This window comes from Triticum dicoccoides, chromosome 3A (assembly GCF_002162155.2).
Source record: "Triticum dicoccoides isolate Atlit2015 ecotype Zavitan chromosome 3A, WEW_v2.0, whole genome shotgun sequence".
NCBI classification, from domain to species: Eukaryota; Viridiplantae; Streptophyta; class Magnoliopsida; order Poales; family Poaceae; genus Triticum; species Triticum dicoccoides.
The window spans coordinates 630,756,574-630,772,894 of record NC_041384.1 but is presented as its reverse complement, the minus strand read 5'-3'; the positions used below and the strand labels follow the sequence as shown (position 1 = coordinate 630,772,894).

General features: G+C 46.8%; 1 protein-coding gene across 1 annotated transcript; it reads right to left on the bottom strand.

Moving 5' to 3' along the window:
* Nucleotides 1-11,300: 11,300 nt before the first annotated feature.
* LOC119272378 (subtilisin-like protease SBT3) lies at nt 11,301-14,058 on the bottom strand. The gene is made up of 4 exons (XM_037553882.1): nt 13,727-14,058; nt 12,650-13,260; nt 11,647-12,568; nt 11,301-11,484 (listed from the first exon to the last, which is right to left on the bottom strand). The coding sequence occupies exons 1-4, from the start codon at nt 14,056-14,058 to the stop codon at nt 11,301-11,303; spliced, it is 2,049 nt and encodes a 682-aa protein (XP_037409779.1).
* Between the last annotated feature and the right edge of the window lie 2,263 nt (nt 14,059-16,321).

Sequence of the window (16,321 nt, the reverse complement as noted above, 5' to 3'; positions counted from 1 at the left end):
CTGATAGTATCTTGCTTGTTTATGTTGATTGTAGATAGATGGCTCGTGCTGTTGTTCCGTTGAATTTTAGTGCGTTCCTTGAGAAAGCAAAGTTGAAAGATGATGGTAGCAATTATACGGACTGGGTCCGTAACTTGAGGATTATCCTCATTGCTGCACAAAAGAATTACGTCCTGGAAGCACCGCTGGGTGCCAGGCCTGCTGCAGGAGCAACGCCGGATGTTATGAACGTCTGGCAGAGCAAAGCTGATGACTACTCGATAGTTCAGTGAACCATGCTTTACGGCTTAGAATCGGGACTTCAACGACGTTTTGAACGTCATGGAGCATATGAGATGTTCCAGGAGTTGAAGTTAATATTTCAAGCAAATGCCCGGATTGAGAGATATGAAGTCTCTAATAAGTTCTATAGCTGCAAGATGGAGGAGAACAGTTCTGTCAGTGAGCATATACTCAGAATGTCTGGGTATAATAATCACTTGATTCAATTGGGAGTTAATCTTCCGGATGATTGGATCATTGACAGAATTCTCCAATCACTGCCACCAAGCTACAAGAGCTTCGTGATGAACTATAATATGCAAGGGGTGAACAAGACTATTCCCGAGCTCTTCGCGATGCTGAAAGCTGCGGAGGTAGAAATCAAGAAGGAGCATCAAGTGTTGATGGTCAACAAGACCACTAGTTTCAAGAAAAAGGGCAAAGGGAAGAAGAAGGGGAACTTCAAAAAGAACGGCAAGCAAGTTGCTACTCAAGAGAAGAAACCCAAGTCTGGACCTAAGCCTGAAACTGAGTGCTTCTACTGCAAGCAGACTGGTCACTGGAAGCGAAACTGCCCCAAGTATTTGGCGGATAAGAAGGATGGCAAGGTGAACAAAGGTATATGTGATATACATGTTATTGATGTGTACCTTACTAGAGCTCGCAATAGCACCTGGGTATTTGATATTGGTTCTGTTGCTAATATTTGCAACTCGAAACAGGGACTACAGAATAAGCGGGCACTGGCAAAGGACGAGGTGACGATGCGCGTGGGAAACGGTTCCAAAGTCGATGTGATCGCGGTCGGCACGCTACCTCTACATCTACCTTCGGGATTAGTATTAGACCTAAATAATTGTTATTTGGTGCCAGCGTTGAACATGAACATTATATCTGGATCTTGTTTAATGTGAGACGGTTATTCATTTAAATCAGAGAATAATGGTTGTTCTATTTATATGAGTAATATCTTTTATGGTCATGCACCCTTGAAGAGTGGTCTATTCTTATTGAATCTCGATAGTAGTAACACACATATTCATAATGTTGAAGCCAAAAGATGCAGAGTTGATAATGAAAGTGCAACTTATTTGTGGCACTGTCGTTTAGGTCATATCGGTGTAAAGCGCATGAAGAAACTCCATGCTGATGGACTTTTGGAACCACTTGATTATGAATCACTTGGTACTTGCGAACCGTGCCTCATGGGCAAGATGACTAAAACACCGTTCTCCAGTACTATGGAGAGAGCAACATATTTGTTGGAAATCATACATACCGATGTATGTGGTCCGATGAATATTGAGGCTCGTGGCGGATATCGTTATTTTCTCACCTTCACAGATGATTTAAGCAGATATGGGTATATCTACTTAATGAAACATAAGTCTGAAACATTTGAAAAGTTCAAAGAATTTCAGAGTGAAGTTGAAAATCATCGTAACAAGAACATAAAGTTTCTACGATCTGATCGTGGAGGAGAATATTTGAGTTACGAGTTTGGTGTACATTTAAAAAACTGTGGAATAGTTTCGCAACTCACGCCACCCGGAACACCACAGCGCAATGGTGTGTCCGAACGTCGTAATCGTACTTTACTAGATATGGTGCGATCTATGATGTCTCTTACAGATTTACCACTATTGTTTTGGGGTTATGCTTTAGAGACGGACGCATTCACGTTAAATAGGGCACCATCAAAATCCATTGAGACGACACCTTATGAACTATGGTTTGGCAAGAAACCAAAGTTGTCGTTTCTTAAAGTTTGGGGCTGCGATGCTTATGTGAAAAAGCTTCAACCTGATAAGCTTGAACCCAAATCGGAGAAATGTGTCTTCATAGGATACCCAAAGGAGACTGTTGGGTACACCTTCTATCACAGATCCGAAGGCAAGACATTCGTTGCTAAGAATGGATCCTTTCTAGAGAAGGAGTTTCTCTCGAAAGAAGTGAGTGGGAGGAAAGTAGAACTTGACGAGGTAACTGTACCTGCTCCCTTACTGGAAAGTAGTACATCACAGAAAACTGTTTCAGTGACACCTACACCAGTTAGTGAGGAAGCTAATGATAATGATCATGAAACTTCAGATCAAGATACTACTGAACCTCGTAGATCAACCAGAGTAAGATCCGCACCAGAGTGGTACGGTAATCCTGTTCTGGAAGTCATGCTACTAGATCATGATGAACCTACGAACTATGAAGAAGTGATGGTGAGCCCAGATTCCGCAAAGTGGCTTGAAGCCATGAAATCTGAGATGGGATCCATGTATGAGAACAAAGTATGGACTTTGGTTGACTTGCCCGATGATCAGAAAGCAATTGAGAATAAATGGATCTTCAAGAAGAAGACTGACGCTGATGGTAATGTTACTGTCTACAAAGCTCGACTTGTTACGAAAGGTTTTCGACAAGTTCAAGGGGTTGACTACGATGAGACTTTCTCACCTGTAGCGATGCTTAAGTCTGTCCGAATCATGTTAGCGATTGCCGCATTTTATGATTATGAAATTTGGCAGATGGATGTCAAAACTGCATTCCTGAATGGATTTCTGGAAGAAGAGTTGTATATGATGCAACCGGAAGGTTTTGTTGATCCAAAGGGAGCTAACAAAGTGTGCAAGCTCCAGCGATCCATTTATGGACTGGTGCAAGCCTCTCGGAGTTGGAATAAACGCTTTGATAGTGTGATCAAAGCATTTGGTTTTATACAGACTTTCGGAGAAGCCTGTATTTACAAGAAAGTGAGTGGGAGCTCTGTAGCATTTCTGATATTATATGTGGATGACATATTACTAATTGGAAATGATATAGAATTTCTGGATAGCATAAAGGGATACTTGAATAAGAGTTTTTCAATGAAATACCTCGGTGAAGCTGCTTACATATTAGGCATTAAGATCTATAGAGATAGATCAAGACGCTTAATTGGACTTTCACAAAGCACATACCTTGACAAAGTTTTGAAGAAGTTCAAAATGGATCAAGCAAAGAAAGGGTTCTTGCCTGTATTACAAGGTGTGAAGTTGAGTAAGACTCAATGCCCGACCACTGCAGAAGATAGAGAGAAAATGAAAGATGTTCCCTATGCTTCAGCTATAGGCTCTATCATGTATGCAATGCTGTGTACCAGACCTGATGTGTGCCTTGCTATAAGTTTAGCAGGGAGGTACCAAAGTAATCCAGGAGTGGATCACTGGACAGCGGTCAAGAACATCCTGAAATACCTGAAAAGGACTACGGATATGTTTCTCGTATATGGAGGTGACAAAGAGCTCACCGTAAAAGGTTACATTGATACAAGCTTTGACACTGATCCGGACGATTCTAAATCGCAAACCGGATACGTGTTTACATTAAACGGTGGAGCTGTCAGTTGGTGCAGTTCTAAACAAAGCGTCGTAGCGGGATCTACATGTGAAGCGGAGTACATAGCTGCTTCGGAAGCAGCGAACGAAGGAGTCTGGATGAAGGAGTTCATATCCGATCTAGGTGTCATACCTAGTGCATCGGGTCCAATGAAAATCTTTTGTGACAATACTGGTGCAATTGCCTTGGCAAAGGAATCCAGATTTCACAAAAGGACCAAGCACATCAAGAGAAGCTTCAACTCCATCCGGGATCTAGTCCAGGTGGGAGACATAGAGATTTGCAAGATACATACGGATCTGAATGTTGCAGACCCGTTGACTAAGCCTCTTCCACGAGCAAAACATGATCAGCACTAAGGCTCCATGGGTGTTAGAATCATTACAGTGTAATCTAGATTATTGACTCTAGTGCAAGTGGGAGACTGAAGGAAATATGCCCTAGAGGCAATAATAAAGTTATTATTTATTTCCTTATATCATGATAAATGTTTATTATTCATGCTAGAATTGTATTAACCGGAAACATAATACATGTGTGAATACATAGACAAACTTAGTGTCACTAGTATGCCTCTACTTGACTAGCTCGTTAGTCAAAGATGGTTATGTTTCCTGACCATGAACAAAGTGTTGTTATTTGATTAACGAGGTCACATCATTAGTTGAATGATCTGATTGACATGACCCATTCCATTAGCTTAGCACCCGATCGTTTAGTATGTTGCTATTGCTTTCTTCATGACTTATACATGTTCCTATAACTATGAGATTATGCAACTCCCGTTTACCGGAGGAACACTTTGGGTACTACCAAACGTCACAACGTAACTGGGTGATTATAAAGGAGTACTACAGGTGTCTCCAAAGGTACATGTTGGGTTGGCGTATTTCGAGATTAGGATTTGTCACTCCGATTGTCGGAGAGGTATCTCTGGGCCCTCTCAGTAATGCACATCACATAAGCCTTGCAAGCATTACAACTAATATGTTAGTTGTGAGATGATGTATTACGTAACGAGTAAAGAGACTTGCCGGTAACGAGATTGAACTAGGTATTGGATACCAACGATCGAATCTCGGGCAAGTAACATACCGATGACAAAGGGAACACCGTATGTTGTTATGCGGTCTGACCGATAAAGATCTTCGTAGAATATGTAGGAGCCAATATGGGCATCCAGGTCCCGCTATTGGTTATTGACCGGAGACGTGTCTCGGTCATGTCTACATTGTTCTCGAACCCGTAGGGTCCGCACGCTTAAGGTTACGATGACAGTTATATTATGAGTTTATGCATTTTGATGTACCGAAGGTTGTTCGGAGTCCCGGATGTGATCACGGACACGACGAGGAGTCTCAAAATGGTCGAGACGTAAAGATTGATATATTGGAAGCCTATGTTTGGATATCGGAAGTGTTCCGGGTGAAATCGGGATTTTCCCCGAGTACCGGGAGGTTACCGGAACCCCCCGGGAGCTATATGGGCCTTAGTGGGCTTTAGTGGAAAGGAGAAAGGGGCAGCCCAAGGTGGTTGTGCGCCTCCCCCCTTCCCCTAGTCCTATTTGGACTAGGAGAGGTGGCCGGCCCCCTCTCTCTCTCTTTCCCCCCTCAAGGAATCCTATTCCAACTAGGATTGGGGGGGGGGGGAATCCTACTCCCAGAGGGAGTAGGACTCTCCTGGCGCGCCTCCTGTGGCCGGCCAGCCTCCCCCCTCTAATCCTTTATATACTGAGGTAGAGGCACCCCAGAAACACACAAGTTGATCCACGTGATCTATTCCTTAGCCATGTGCGGCGCCCCCAGCCACCATAGTCCTTGATAATACTGGGAGTTTAGGCGAAGCCCTACTGCTGTAGTACATCAAGATCGTCACCACGCCGTCGTGCTGACGGAACTCTTCCCCGACACTTTGCTGGATCGGAGTCCGGGGATCGTCATCGAGCTGAACGTGTGCTCGAACTCGGAGGTGCCGTAGTTTCGGTGCTTGATCGGTTGGATCGTGAAGACGTACGACTACTTCCTCTACGTTGTATCAACGCTTCCGCAGTCGGTCTGCATGGGTACGTAGACAACACTCTCCCCTCTCGTTGCTATGCATCACCATGATCTTGCGTGTGCGTAGGAAATTTTTTGAAATTACTACGAAACCCAACATCAATCTCTTCTAATGGATCAGCCGACGAAAAACCTTGTCCTAACTTTTGCACTTCATCAAAATCATCAATAGCCTCACAAATATCGTTCTTATCAGACCGATATTGTTCCACACGTTTTTTAACCAATCTTCTTTACCCATCTATAACATCATATTCTCGAGCCGAGCTGCAACAACCGGCTTTACAACTACGGGTACAAACCCATCTTTGGTTACACTAAGAAAATCAAAATCTGAAAGATCTAGCCCTGACAAACATTGGGCATCATCATGTTGCCAATTAGCTGAAGCATCAGCCATAGCAATATAGGTCGATGTATCCGCATGAACAATTTCCACATCATCATCGACCCACTGTATCAAAAACTGGTGCAAAGTAGAAGGAACACACTGGTTTGCGTGTATCCAATCACGACCCAATAAGACACTATAATTACCTTGCTTATCAGCGACGAAGAAAGCCGTAGGTATGGTCTTGCTACCAATAATAAGTTCCATAGTGATAACACCTTTTGCTTCTGTAGGCTCTCCCCCAAATCCATTAAGTGTCAAATTGGTCTTCATAAGCTCGCTGTCTTCTCGCCCCAATTTCTTAAGCAGTGAGTATGACATAAAGTTTACAGCAGCTCCGCCATCAACTAACATTCGAGATATTGGTTTCCCATTAATATGCCCCTTAACATACAACGGCCTCAAATGATGGCTTGATTCATCTGGCTTTTCAAAAATAGCTTCCTTGGGACCAAGACACAATTGTGCCGTTTCACTTTCTTCCACAGCCCGGAATTCTGAAGGCAATACAAATACCATATTAATATACATACCATCGCAAGTTGGAGAGCCATTTTTAATCATCGGAGACCCTTCATCATCCAGCAGATCATCTTCATCATCACTAGGCGTTGGATCGGGTACATTCACTTGTTTTAGTCTCCACTCCTTCCGGACGGGAACCATAGGCTTCCACTCATTGAACAACTTGTCCCTCAATTTTTTGGCTTTCTCCTCCCTCAATTTCTCCATGTGTAGCCTCTGTAATCGTCGTTTTTCTGAATTGGAAAGACCCTTTGGGCACCAACGTGGTTGCGGCGTCGTCCCAGGCGGCAGAGGCACATTCCTATCAACTTTCTGTATTTCTGAATTGTTCAAGTTGGCACAATTTGATATTTTTGGTGCTCCAGAATCAGCACAGGCGGTAATCAAACCAGTTTTTACTGTAGCAGAATCACTATTCATGGATGGTATTGTGGCTTCCTTATTGTTTGTTGTTCCTGTAGCCTCATCCTTCTCATGTGTTGTCGTTGTACCCTGTACTCCATCGTTGGCACCTGCAAATTTGCAACCTGGTTGTCTCTCACCTGTAATTGAGCCTGGTTCCTCATTCACATGCTTAGTCTCCTTCACACGGTATACTTTTCGATTAAGCTCACCTCTACCATAAGACCAATCCCTATGACCATAAGGGTTATGATTTGGATGTGACAATCTATCAAATACCGGCCTTCTGTGAGGAGCCCAACCTGGATGAAACTATCCAAAAGGCATTACCGAAGGAGGCGGCATCCATGGTCCGCACCAACCCCATGGCGGACAAGGAGAAAAATCGAATCCCCATGGCATAGGCATTGGCGGCCCGTTAAATGGATATGGGGCTGCTGCATGAAAATCTCCACGTCGATATTCTGGCCCAGTAAATCTCTGTTCTGGTGATCTCGGCCGCTTAAAGTTTCTCAGCCGATCAAAATATTTTTGACCAGCCTTGTCATGTTCATACTTAGCCAGAAGCTTATCAAAAGTGACCTTCGGCTTCTCTTTCTTTTTTATTGCCTTACTCTTTCCCTCATTAATCTTCCAATGGTCAATTTCGGGGCTCTTTGGTTTGGTCATTCTTGGCCTGGCACTTTGCATAGCATCAGAGCCTAATGCTGGCACTGTAATTTTAATCGATTCACCACCCCTAGAATTTTTCTCAATTTGCACTTTTCTGGCCACTTCCCTGGTCTCTTCCAGAGACTTTGAGCTACTCTCAGCCACCACCATATTTTTTCCTCTTGCTGATTCGGTCTAAGATGGCCGAATAAGAACTTTCTTGTTCTCAAAATCAATCGTGCTGATAGGGAAAGGATTAGCATCTAATTGCATCCGCTCATCAAACTTCAAACGTCCTTCATTAATGGCCGATTGAACCTGTCGACGGAAAACATTACAGTCATTAGTAGCATGAGAATAAGAATTATGTCATTTGCAATAAGCACGCCTTTTTAGTTCTTCCGGTGACGGTATAACATGGCCATTATTCAGTTTAATTTGCTTCCATTGTAACAAATAATCAAAGATCTTATCACACTTGGAAACATCAAATGTATATTTTATTTCTTCCCTCTTATGTGAAATCGGCTTTAGTGCAGAGCAAACAAATGGTTTAGACTTAGAAGCCCAATCCCATTCAGCCACACACATATCTGTACCCTCATCATCTGATGACTGAGAATCATACTCAACCATGTTCATACTAGGCCGATCATTTTTACTTGTTTTATCACTAGACCTATGAAAAATTCTAGATTCTTTTGCCTGGCTTTCTTGAGCCAGAGCCTTTTGCAAAACTTGGCTAACATCCACAAAATCATGTCCTTCTAGCTTTTCTTTAAGATGTACAAGCAAACCTGAATAAGCTAGATCAGCAAGATCCCTATCTGAAATTACCAAATTAAAACATCGGTTTCGTGTATCTCTAAACCTTCTAATATATTCAGCAACAGATTCCGCATGCTTCTGTTTAACCGATGTTAAATGTGACAATCTGAGTTCATTATCTCCAGTTAATATTCATGAAACTTCTGTTCCAACTGAAACCATGTATGAATAGAATTGGGTGCAAGCGAAGAAAACCAAGAAAAAGTTGTGCCAGATAAGGACAACGGAAATAATCTCAGCTTTAGCACTTCACTAGCACTAGCCTCGCCGCACTGTACAATAAATTGAGCAATATGCTCCAGTGTTGTTCTACCATCTTCTCCCGTAAATTTAACAAACTCCGGTAATCTGAACCCCCTAGGATACTGAAAAGTATCATAATAATCAGGATACAGCTTTCTATAAGCTCGTGCATTCCCCTTTGGTTCCAGCCCAAATGAATCCTTCAAGACAGTAGCCAACTGTTCCTTAAGATTATCAGCCCCTGTGTGAGGCTCGGCCATAGGTCGATCTCGTGCCATCTGCTGTTGTTGCCCTACAGTACTAGGTTGTGGAATATTATGGTCATGCTGCAGTGCTTGGTTCGACTGTGCGGGTGGCAAATTTCTGAAAGAATTATTAAAATTACTAGATGGTAATTGACCATGTGTACTGGTTAAATTCGGAGGTGGCATTGTGGGCATATAATGTATCATAGGCTGGTATGAAGACACAGGAATGCTTGCTGGAATAACATCTACTCGGTTTTGATTATTGATCATAGATGGAACCGAGTCGTAAGGGCTAGTTGTAGGACCTGACGAAGAAAATACAGGAGGTGCATATGCATGCCCTGATCTAGCAACACTTGGTGAAACACTAACAGCCGGACCACTACTATTGTGGCTAGCATACAAATTCATCGGCAAACCGTATTGTGGTACTCCAGCGGGTGTGAAGAGCGCCGATGAATCAAAAGGTATAGCCCTGCGCTGCATATTAACAGCATTATTATTTTAAGTTGAAGCATCGGTTGCTAAGGGCTGCCTATCTCTTTCTCTGTCAGAATACGACACTGATGACAGCGCCGAGTTACTAACTTGCATCTTTTCAAACAGATTTTTAACATGACCAACGATCATGCTGTCTAGATTTCTAACATAATTTTCATGCGTGTTATGAACAGATGCACCTACTGATTGGTCAATCATAATAGCCATCTCTTCCTTGAGACCATGTGTAATTTCACTTACCAGTCCTACGTTCGATGCTTCGGTGACGGATGGCAGATCAGGTCCCTTCATGATGACACCTTGGCGAGTCTTTTGGAAGCAGGAAAGCACTGTATCTTCAAACTCTTGCTTGCGCCGGCACTGAGCATCTTCAAATTCTTGCAAACGTTGCTCATACTTCTGACGATATTCTTCTGACAACTCATCTAATGTGGGTTTGATGATGTTGCCGGAGTTGAGTTCAGCCTTGTCGTCAGACATGATAGCCGATTGACTTGATTCCCCAGCGGAGTCGCCAAATTGCGTTGATGGCAAAAATCGTCTGCAGAGCAACACACTCAATTCCTGAAGTGATCAACAATCTAGCCGGTCTTTTCTTCTGCCGTCTTTTGCTGTATGAGGAACAAAACGTCCTTCTTCTTGCTGATCTCAAAGAAAACTTGATTCTTCTGGACGAATCTTCAACGGATCAACGGCAAACGGAACCTAAGCGGCGTCTAGGTCCTGTTTTCCGGGTTCAGCGGCGTAGGGTTGGCCTACTGCCACGGCGATCTCTGAACTTGCAGACAAGAACAGAGGAGTCGATGGGGAAAAACGAACGAAAAGAAAAGCTATGCGTGGAAATAAAGTAGATATGTTTTTGTCAATGTTGGGTGTCCCTCTACCGGCCTCCGACCCTACGTATATATAGGGCGATCTGGACTTTGATCCTTTGATCTATCAGGAGACCGATCTGGTTACAACTCTGTTTTATAAGATTTGGTCCTTATCTGTACATTCAAAATCTAAACAGGAACCTGGTTTCCTTGATAATAAAAATAGTATAACCAGCGACGTCCGCTCCTCTCCGTGCTCCAAAATAATCAAGCATATCTCAACCGTAGCCCCGTCTTCATCTTATACCTGATGGTGGTTGTACGTGAACAAAACTGGAGTCTAAATCTTCAACTTCCTGTACTCTTACCTCCCCAACTCCATCAAGCGTGTGTATATCTTCAGTTAAAAAACAATCTTCAGCTTAGCACATTAGCATCATAATCCATATTTTTAATCTGCCAAATTTGACTATCAACAACATAGGTTTGAGACAAAGGGAGGAGGCGGGGTGGTCTTTCGCGACCATACTGGTGCCTTTCGGGGTGCTGCAGCTCTTTTCTTCCCCGGTGTTGACAACCCGGATATAACAGAGTTAAAGGCATGTCAAAAAGCTCTCCAATTTGGGCGCGAGCTGGGAGTCCAGAAGATCCACGTCGAGACTGATTGCAGGGAAGCGGTAAGCATGATTGATAGCAGCGAGAAGAATCTATCTGCGGCTGGACCGATCGTGGAGGATATCAAGAGTCTAATGCAAGGTTGGAAAGGATGTAAAGTGACCTGGAAGAGGCGCTCAGCTAATAGAGCTGCCCACATTCTAGCTAAGCGTGCTGTAGTTTCTGAAGCTTCTGAGGAGTGGCAGACTATGCCACCTGATTGTATTCTTCAAGTAATAGCGGGTGAGATCCCGACCTTTATTTATTTAAGTAATGTATAACTGTTTCACCCCTCAAAAGAAAATGAAACATTATTCCGACAAGGATTTGAGAGAGGCAACGCGAGCATCAATCAAAGGATAACGTAGGGTGTCCTCACGCGGTACTTGCCGCTGGTGTCGGTCCACACCACGGCCCCGTAGGCGGCCTTGCCTCCGGGAGTAGGCGCGGTGAGCTTGATGTCTACCTCGAACGAAACCTTCTGCCCCGCGCCGCTGAACTCCAGCGTCGCCGGCGTCACGGCCACGGCCACGTTGCTCGGCGAAACCCATGAGGCGTGGTACGTCGCCGGACCCGCTCCGACGCTGGTCACCGTCCTGCTGAACCGCATCTCCCCTCTGGTGGCGTAGAAGCCGAAGCTCGCCAGGAACGACGGGTAGTTCACGTCGTTGGACGAGAAGGAGCAGTTGTACCTGGACCTCGTGATCGCCGCGATCTGGGCGGTGGTATAGTTCGCGGAGCAGAGCAGCTCGACGAAGTCCTTGGGCCCGGCGTCGTACACCAGCCCCGGGTCCATGGCCGAGTTGGGGCTGACTTGGCCGGAACCCATGACCAGCGGGCTCGCCGTGGTGCCGTTGTCGTTGCCGTCGAAGCCGGCGCCGGCGTCCGTGATCGGGTGGAACGTGTTGTCGTTCGTGGTCGCGGTGGTCATCATCGCCGACTTGATCATGGCGGGGCTCCAGTCCGGGTGCGCCGCCCGCAATAATGCGGCCACGCCGCTGGCGTGCGGGCACGCCATGGACGTCCCGGACGCGACGAGGAAGTCGCTGCCCAGCGAGGTCTGGCCGATCAGCCCCAGTGGAGATACGGGCGCCCACGACGCGAGTATTCTGTCCCCCGGCGCTAGTAAGTCCGGCTTGAGCACGCCGGGGTAACTCTTGGACGGGCCTCGAGAAGAGTACACGGCGACCACCGGCGCCGGCCGCGTGCCGAGGATCGTCTGTTGGAACTTCATTGTCGCCGTTGGGGTCATGGTCGAGTTGATGTAGCTCAGCAGCGCCGGTGCGTCTTTCGAGCTGATGAAAATGGCTGGGAGCGGCATGGTGTCATCAAAAGTCTTGACGTCCGTGATGAAGATGGCACCGGCGACGCCGGCCTCGTTCGTGGTGTTCAGCTGCTCAGTGACATACCCGGTGTCACGACACACGACTATGCTCGTCGTTATGTTTGCCATCGACGCCGACGAGTTGCACGCCGAGATGGTGTCGTCGTACACCAGCTTCGTGCCCACCACCCAAGCGTTCGCCGGATAGTTCGTCAAGCCTGTTATGGTGGTTAGCGTCGTGTTGCCATAGGACACGGTGCCAGAGAACATTGTCCGGTCCACCGTGCCAGCTGCGACTGTGAGCAGCCATGGGATGCCGTTGTGCAAACTGCCGGGGCGTGGGCCGTCGTTACCCGCCGAAGCCGACACGAGGATACCATGCTCCATGGCGGCGAAAGCAGCTATGGCCACCGGGTCCTCGTACAGCGGCACGCCGTCGAAGCCCATTGAGATGGAGATGACATCAACGCCGTCCGCGATGGCCGCGTCCATGCCGGCTAGCACGTCAGACGCATACCGGCCCTCATGCCAGATGACCTTGTACATGGCAACATGAGCACGCGGGGCAACTCCACGGGCCGTGCCGAGCCCGTACCCGAAGAAGGACGCGCCCGGCACGGGGCTGCCCCCGGCTGTCGACGATGTGTGCGTGCCGTGGCCTATGCTGTCGCGCGTGGAGTTCATGCTGATCTTGACGCCGGGGTTCGCGGCGACCAAACCCCTGTTGAAGTAGCGCGCTCCGATGAGCTTCCGGTTGCACAGGGAGGCGGGGAACGCCACACCCGGCTCGCACGTGCCGCGCCACCGGGACGGCACGGGAGACATGCCGGCGTCATCGAAGCTCGCGCTCTCTGGCCACACTCCGGTGTCGATCATGCCGATAATGACGTCCTCGCCGAGCTTGGCTGCCGGCCACAGCCCACCGAACGGGCTGAGGTGGAGGAACTCCGTGGAGTGGGTGGTGTCGTGAGTGATGTCAGAGCGGCGGGAATGCAGATTTTGTGAGCTTATGCACCCGGGCCTCACTATCCTAACACTCCAATGTTGCTTTGAGATCTGTGCTACACAACTACCTTATTACATGGAATTTTCTCTTTTTTGTTCCTCTCATATAAAACATGTCTTGAACTTCAAACTTTGCAGTACAACATAACTTTGTAACTAGAATGTGAGATAAAACTTTCAGATTTTTTTGTCCGACATAAATATGAAAAATAAGATTTTTTAATCAAATAAATCTCATTTTGTATATTTATGTTGAACTAAAAAATCTGTAAGTTTTATCCCACATTCTACATAGAAAGCTTTGTTGTGCTGCAAAGTTGAAGTACAAATACATGTTCCATATGAGAGAAACAAAAAAGAGAAAATTATTTGCACGAATCGTGATGCAGGAATGAGTGGTTGGATAAAGAGTACCCGGGTGCATAGGCTCTAAAACATGTTTTCGGCGGTCCGGGTAGGCCGAGACGAAGCCCGGCACGCGGCTCAGGGCGCGGAGCTCGGAGGCCGAGAGGGTGGCCGTGAAGCCGTGGAGCGCATCGTCGTAGATGTAGACGAGCCGCGGCTGGTCGCCACTGGCGGCGCCCGAAGAGTCGGCTGCTGCTGCTGCTAGAGACGCTAGCACGGTGGAGTACCACTCACGGTGGTCGGAGTGCGCTGGCGGCATGGCGGACTTGTCCATGTGGACAATGTACGAGGCCCGCTGATCGGCGGCCACCGGAGTAAGGAAGAGAGAGCAGAAGAGGAGCCATGAGCTACTCACTAGGAGTAGAAGCGATGCCATGTTGACGACCGAATAGTTCTAACTTCTTGGCACGGGAATCCCCATTTATATACGTGGCGGTGCATTGCGTTCATCGGAATCGACGCACCAAGTACTGTACTTGGTTGTCCTTCTTCCATTGTTTTGTACGAGGGTACACATCGAAGGAATCGTTTTGTTTCGTCCTAAAACCATCGACGGCAGCGGTAGTCGGTGTGTCGCAGGAGGAACCGAGGTCGCAAAATCCCAAAAAATAAATAGGACAATGCGACTTTTTAAACATATAAGACAATGCTTACATACATATACACTCATCTCTATAAACGTTTGCACATTCTACTCCACCATAAGATAGTAAGCCCAACTCTAACGCGTCGGCCTATTTCGTCCGCTCGCATCCGTTGGGTTTGCCCAGACAAAAAATCCGGTCTGACGCGCGGACGCCAACGGGCGAGCGTCCGTTTGGACCCATTTTTAGCTCAAATTTGGGCTCAATTTGCATCCACGTGAACACGCAGCAGACACCCGTAACACCCTCTTTTGGCCCTCCCGTCTGTGGCACACAGACCATTCTCCCCGCAATCAACACCATGCGTCCATGCCCTCTTCGCCATCGCCTCCGCCGCCCACTTTCGGCCTCTGCGCCAATGCCTCACTTCCTGCCGCCGCATCCACAGATGCTCCCCCACCTTTTGTTGCATCCAACGCCGCCCACTTTTACCGTCAAAATTTTAAACACATGGGGCATTGAAATGGGGTGAGTTTTTCCTAAAATTACTATTCAGGGCCACCACTACGTGCATGGCCCGGGGGGAGGGGGGCTGTCGCCATGTGTGTCGACTCGCTCGGGCCGTTCCACTCGACGTGGAGCCGTCCATCAACATTGGACGGCCCGCATGTGTGTGCTCGAGACGAGGATGCAGCGCAGCTGGATTTTTAAGCAATTGGGTTGTTTATATGGGTCGGCAGACGAGAGTGGATGTTTGAAGCCTGCGTGTATTGGAGGACCTTATTTTAAATAGTATGAAAATCACGTTTGAAGTTTGAAACAATTCTACATGATCATATTGATGTATATTACGCATGTGTAAAGTTTGGTGATAAAATAAGTAAACATGTGAGCTATAAAAAAATGACAAAATGGCGATTTCTAAATAGTGAATAACACATGCACTGTTCACATTTTCAAAAATCATGATTTTGTTATTTTTGTGTAACTCACATGGTTATTAATTTCAGCATCGAAATTTGGACGTGTGTAATATACGTCCATATAAACATGTTGAATTCTTTTAAGAAAATTTTGAAACTTGAAAAATACTATTTTGGTATTATTTCATCCAAAATGACTTTTTGTTGACAAACATACTATTCCAACTCTCTTGCAGGCCCATAAGCAATAACAAGCGAACAGAAAACAAAAACGGGCCAAGCCCCTCCTCTCCAGGACCAGATCTTTGTTGGGGAACGTAGTAATTTCAAAAAATTTCCTACGCACACGCAAGATCATGGTGATGCATAGCAACGAGAGGGGAGAGTGTGATCTACGTACCCATGTAGATCGACAACGGAAGCGTTTGGTTGATGTAGTCGTACGTCTCCACGGCCCGACCGATGAAGTACCGAAACTACGGCACCTCCGAGTTCTAGCACACGTTCAGCTCGATGACGATCCCCGGACTCCGATCCAGCAAAGTGTCGGGGAACAGTTTCGTCAGCACGACGGCGTGGTGACGATCTTGATGTACTACTGTCGCAGGGCTTCGCCTAAGCACCGCTACAATATTATCGAGGACTATGGTGGCAGGGGGCGCCGCACACGGCTAAGAATATGATCACGTGGATCAACTTGTGTGTCTCTGGGGTGCTCTTGCCTCCGTATATAAAGGCTCAAGGGGGGGGGGTGCGACCGGCCTAGGAGAGGCGCGCCAGGAGGAGTCCTACTCCCTCCGGGAGTAGGACTTCCCCCCAATCCTAGTTGGAATAGGATTCGCGAGGTGGAAAAGAGAGAGAGAGAAGGAGGGGGGCGCCGGCCCCCTCTCTCCTTGTCCTATTGAGACTAGGGGGAGGGGCGCGCGGCCCAGCCCTGGCCGCCTCTCCTCTTCTTCCACTAAGGCCCATATAGCTCCCGGGGGGTTCCGGTAACCTCCCGGTACTCCGGTAAAATCCCGATTTCATCCGGAACACTTCCGGTATCCACACATAGGCTTCCAATATATCAATCTTTATGTCTCGACCATTTCGAGACTCCTCGTCATGTCCGTGATCACATCCGGGACTCCGA

Bases quoted from the DNA above. Each gene is read 5' to 3' on its own strand.
- LOC119272378 (XM_037553882.1), bottom strand. From the start codon at position 14,058: ATGGCATCGCTTCTACTCCTAGTGAGTAGCTCATGGCTCCTCTTCTGC. The intron at 12,569-12,649 runs GTATCCTCGTGT...GGCTGCTCACAG, and splicing joins TTTCGCCGCCATGGAGCATG to TCGCAGCTGGCACGGTGGAC. The intron at 11,485-11,646 runs GTCCAGGTACAA...GGTTTCGCCGAG, and splicing joins CAGATCGCGGCGATCACGAG to CAACGTGGCCGTGGCCGTGA.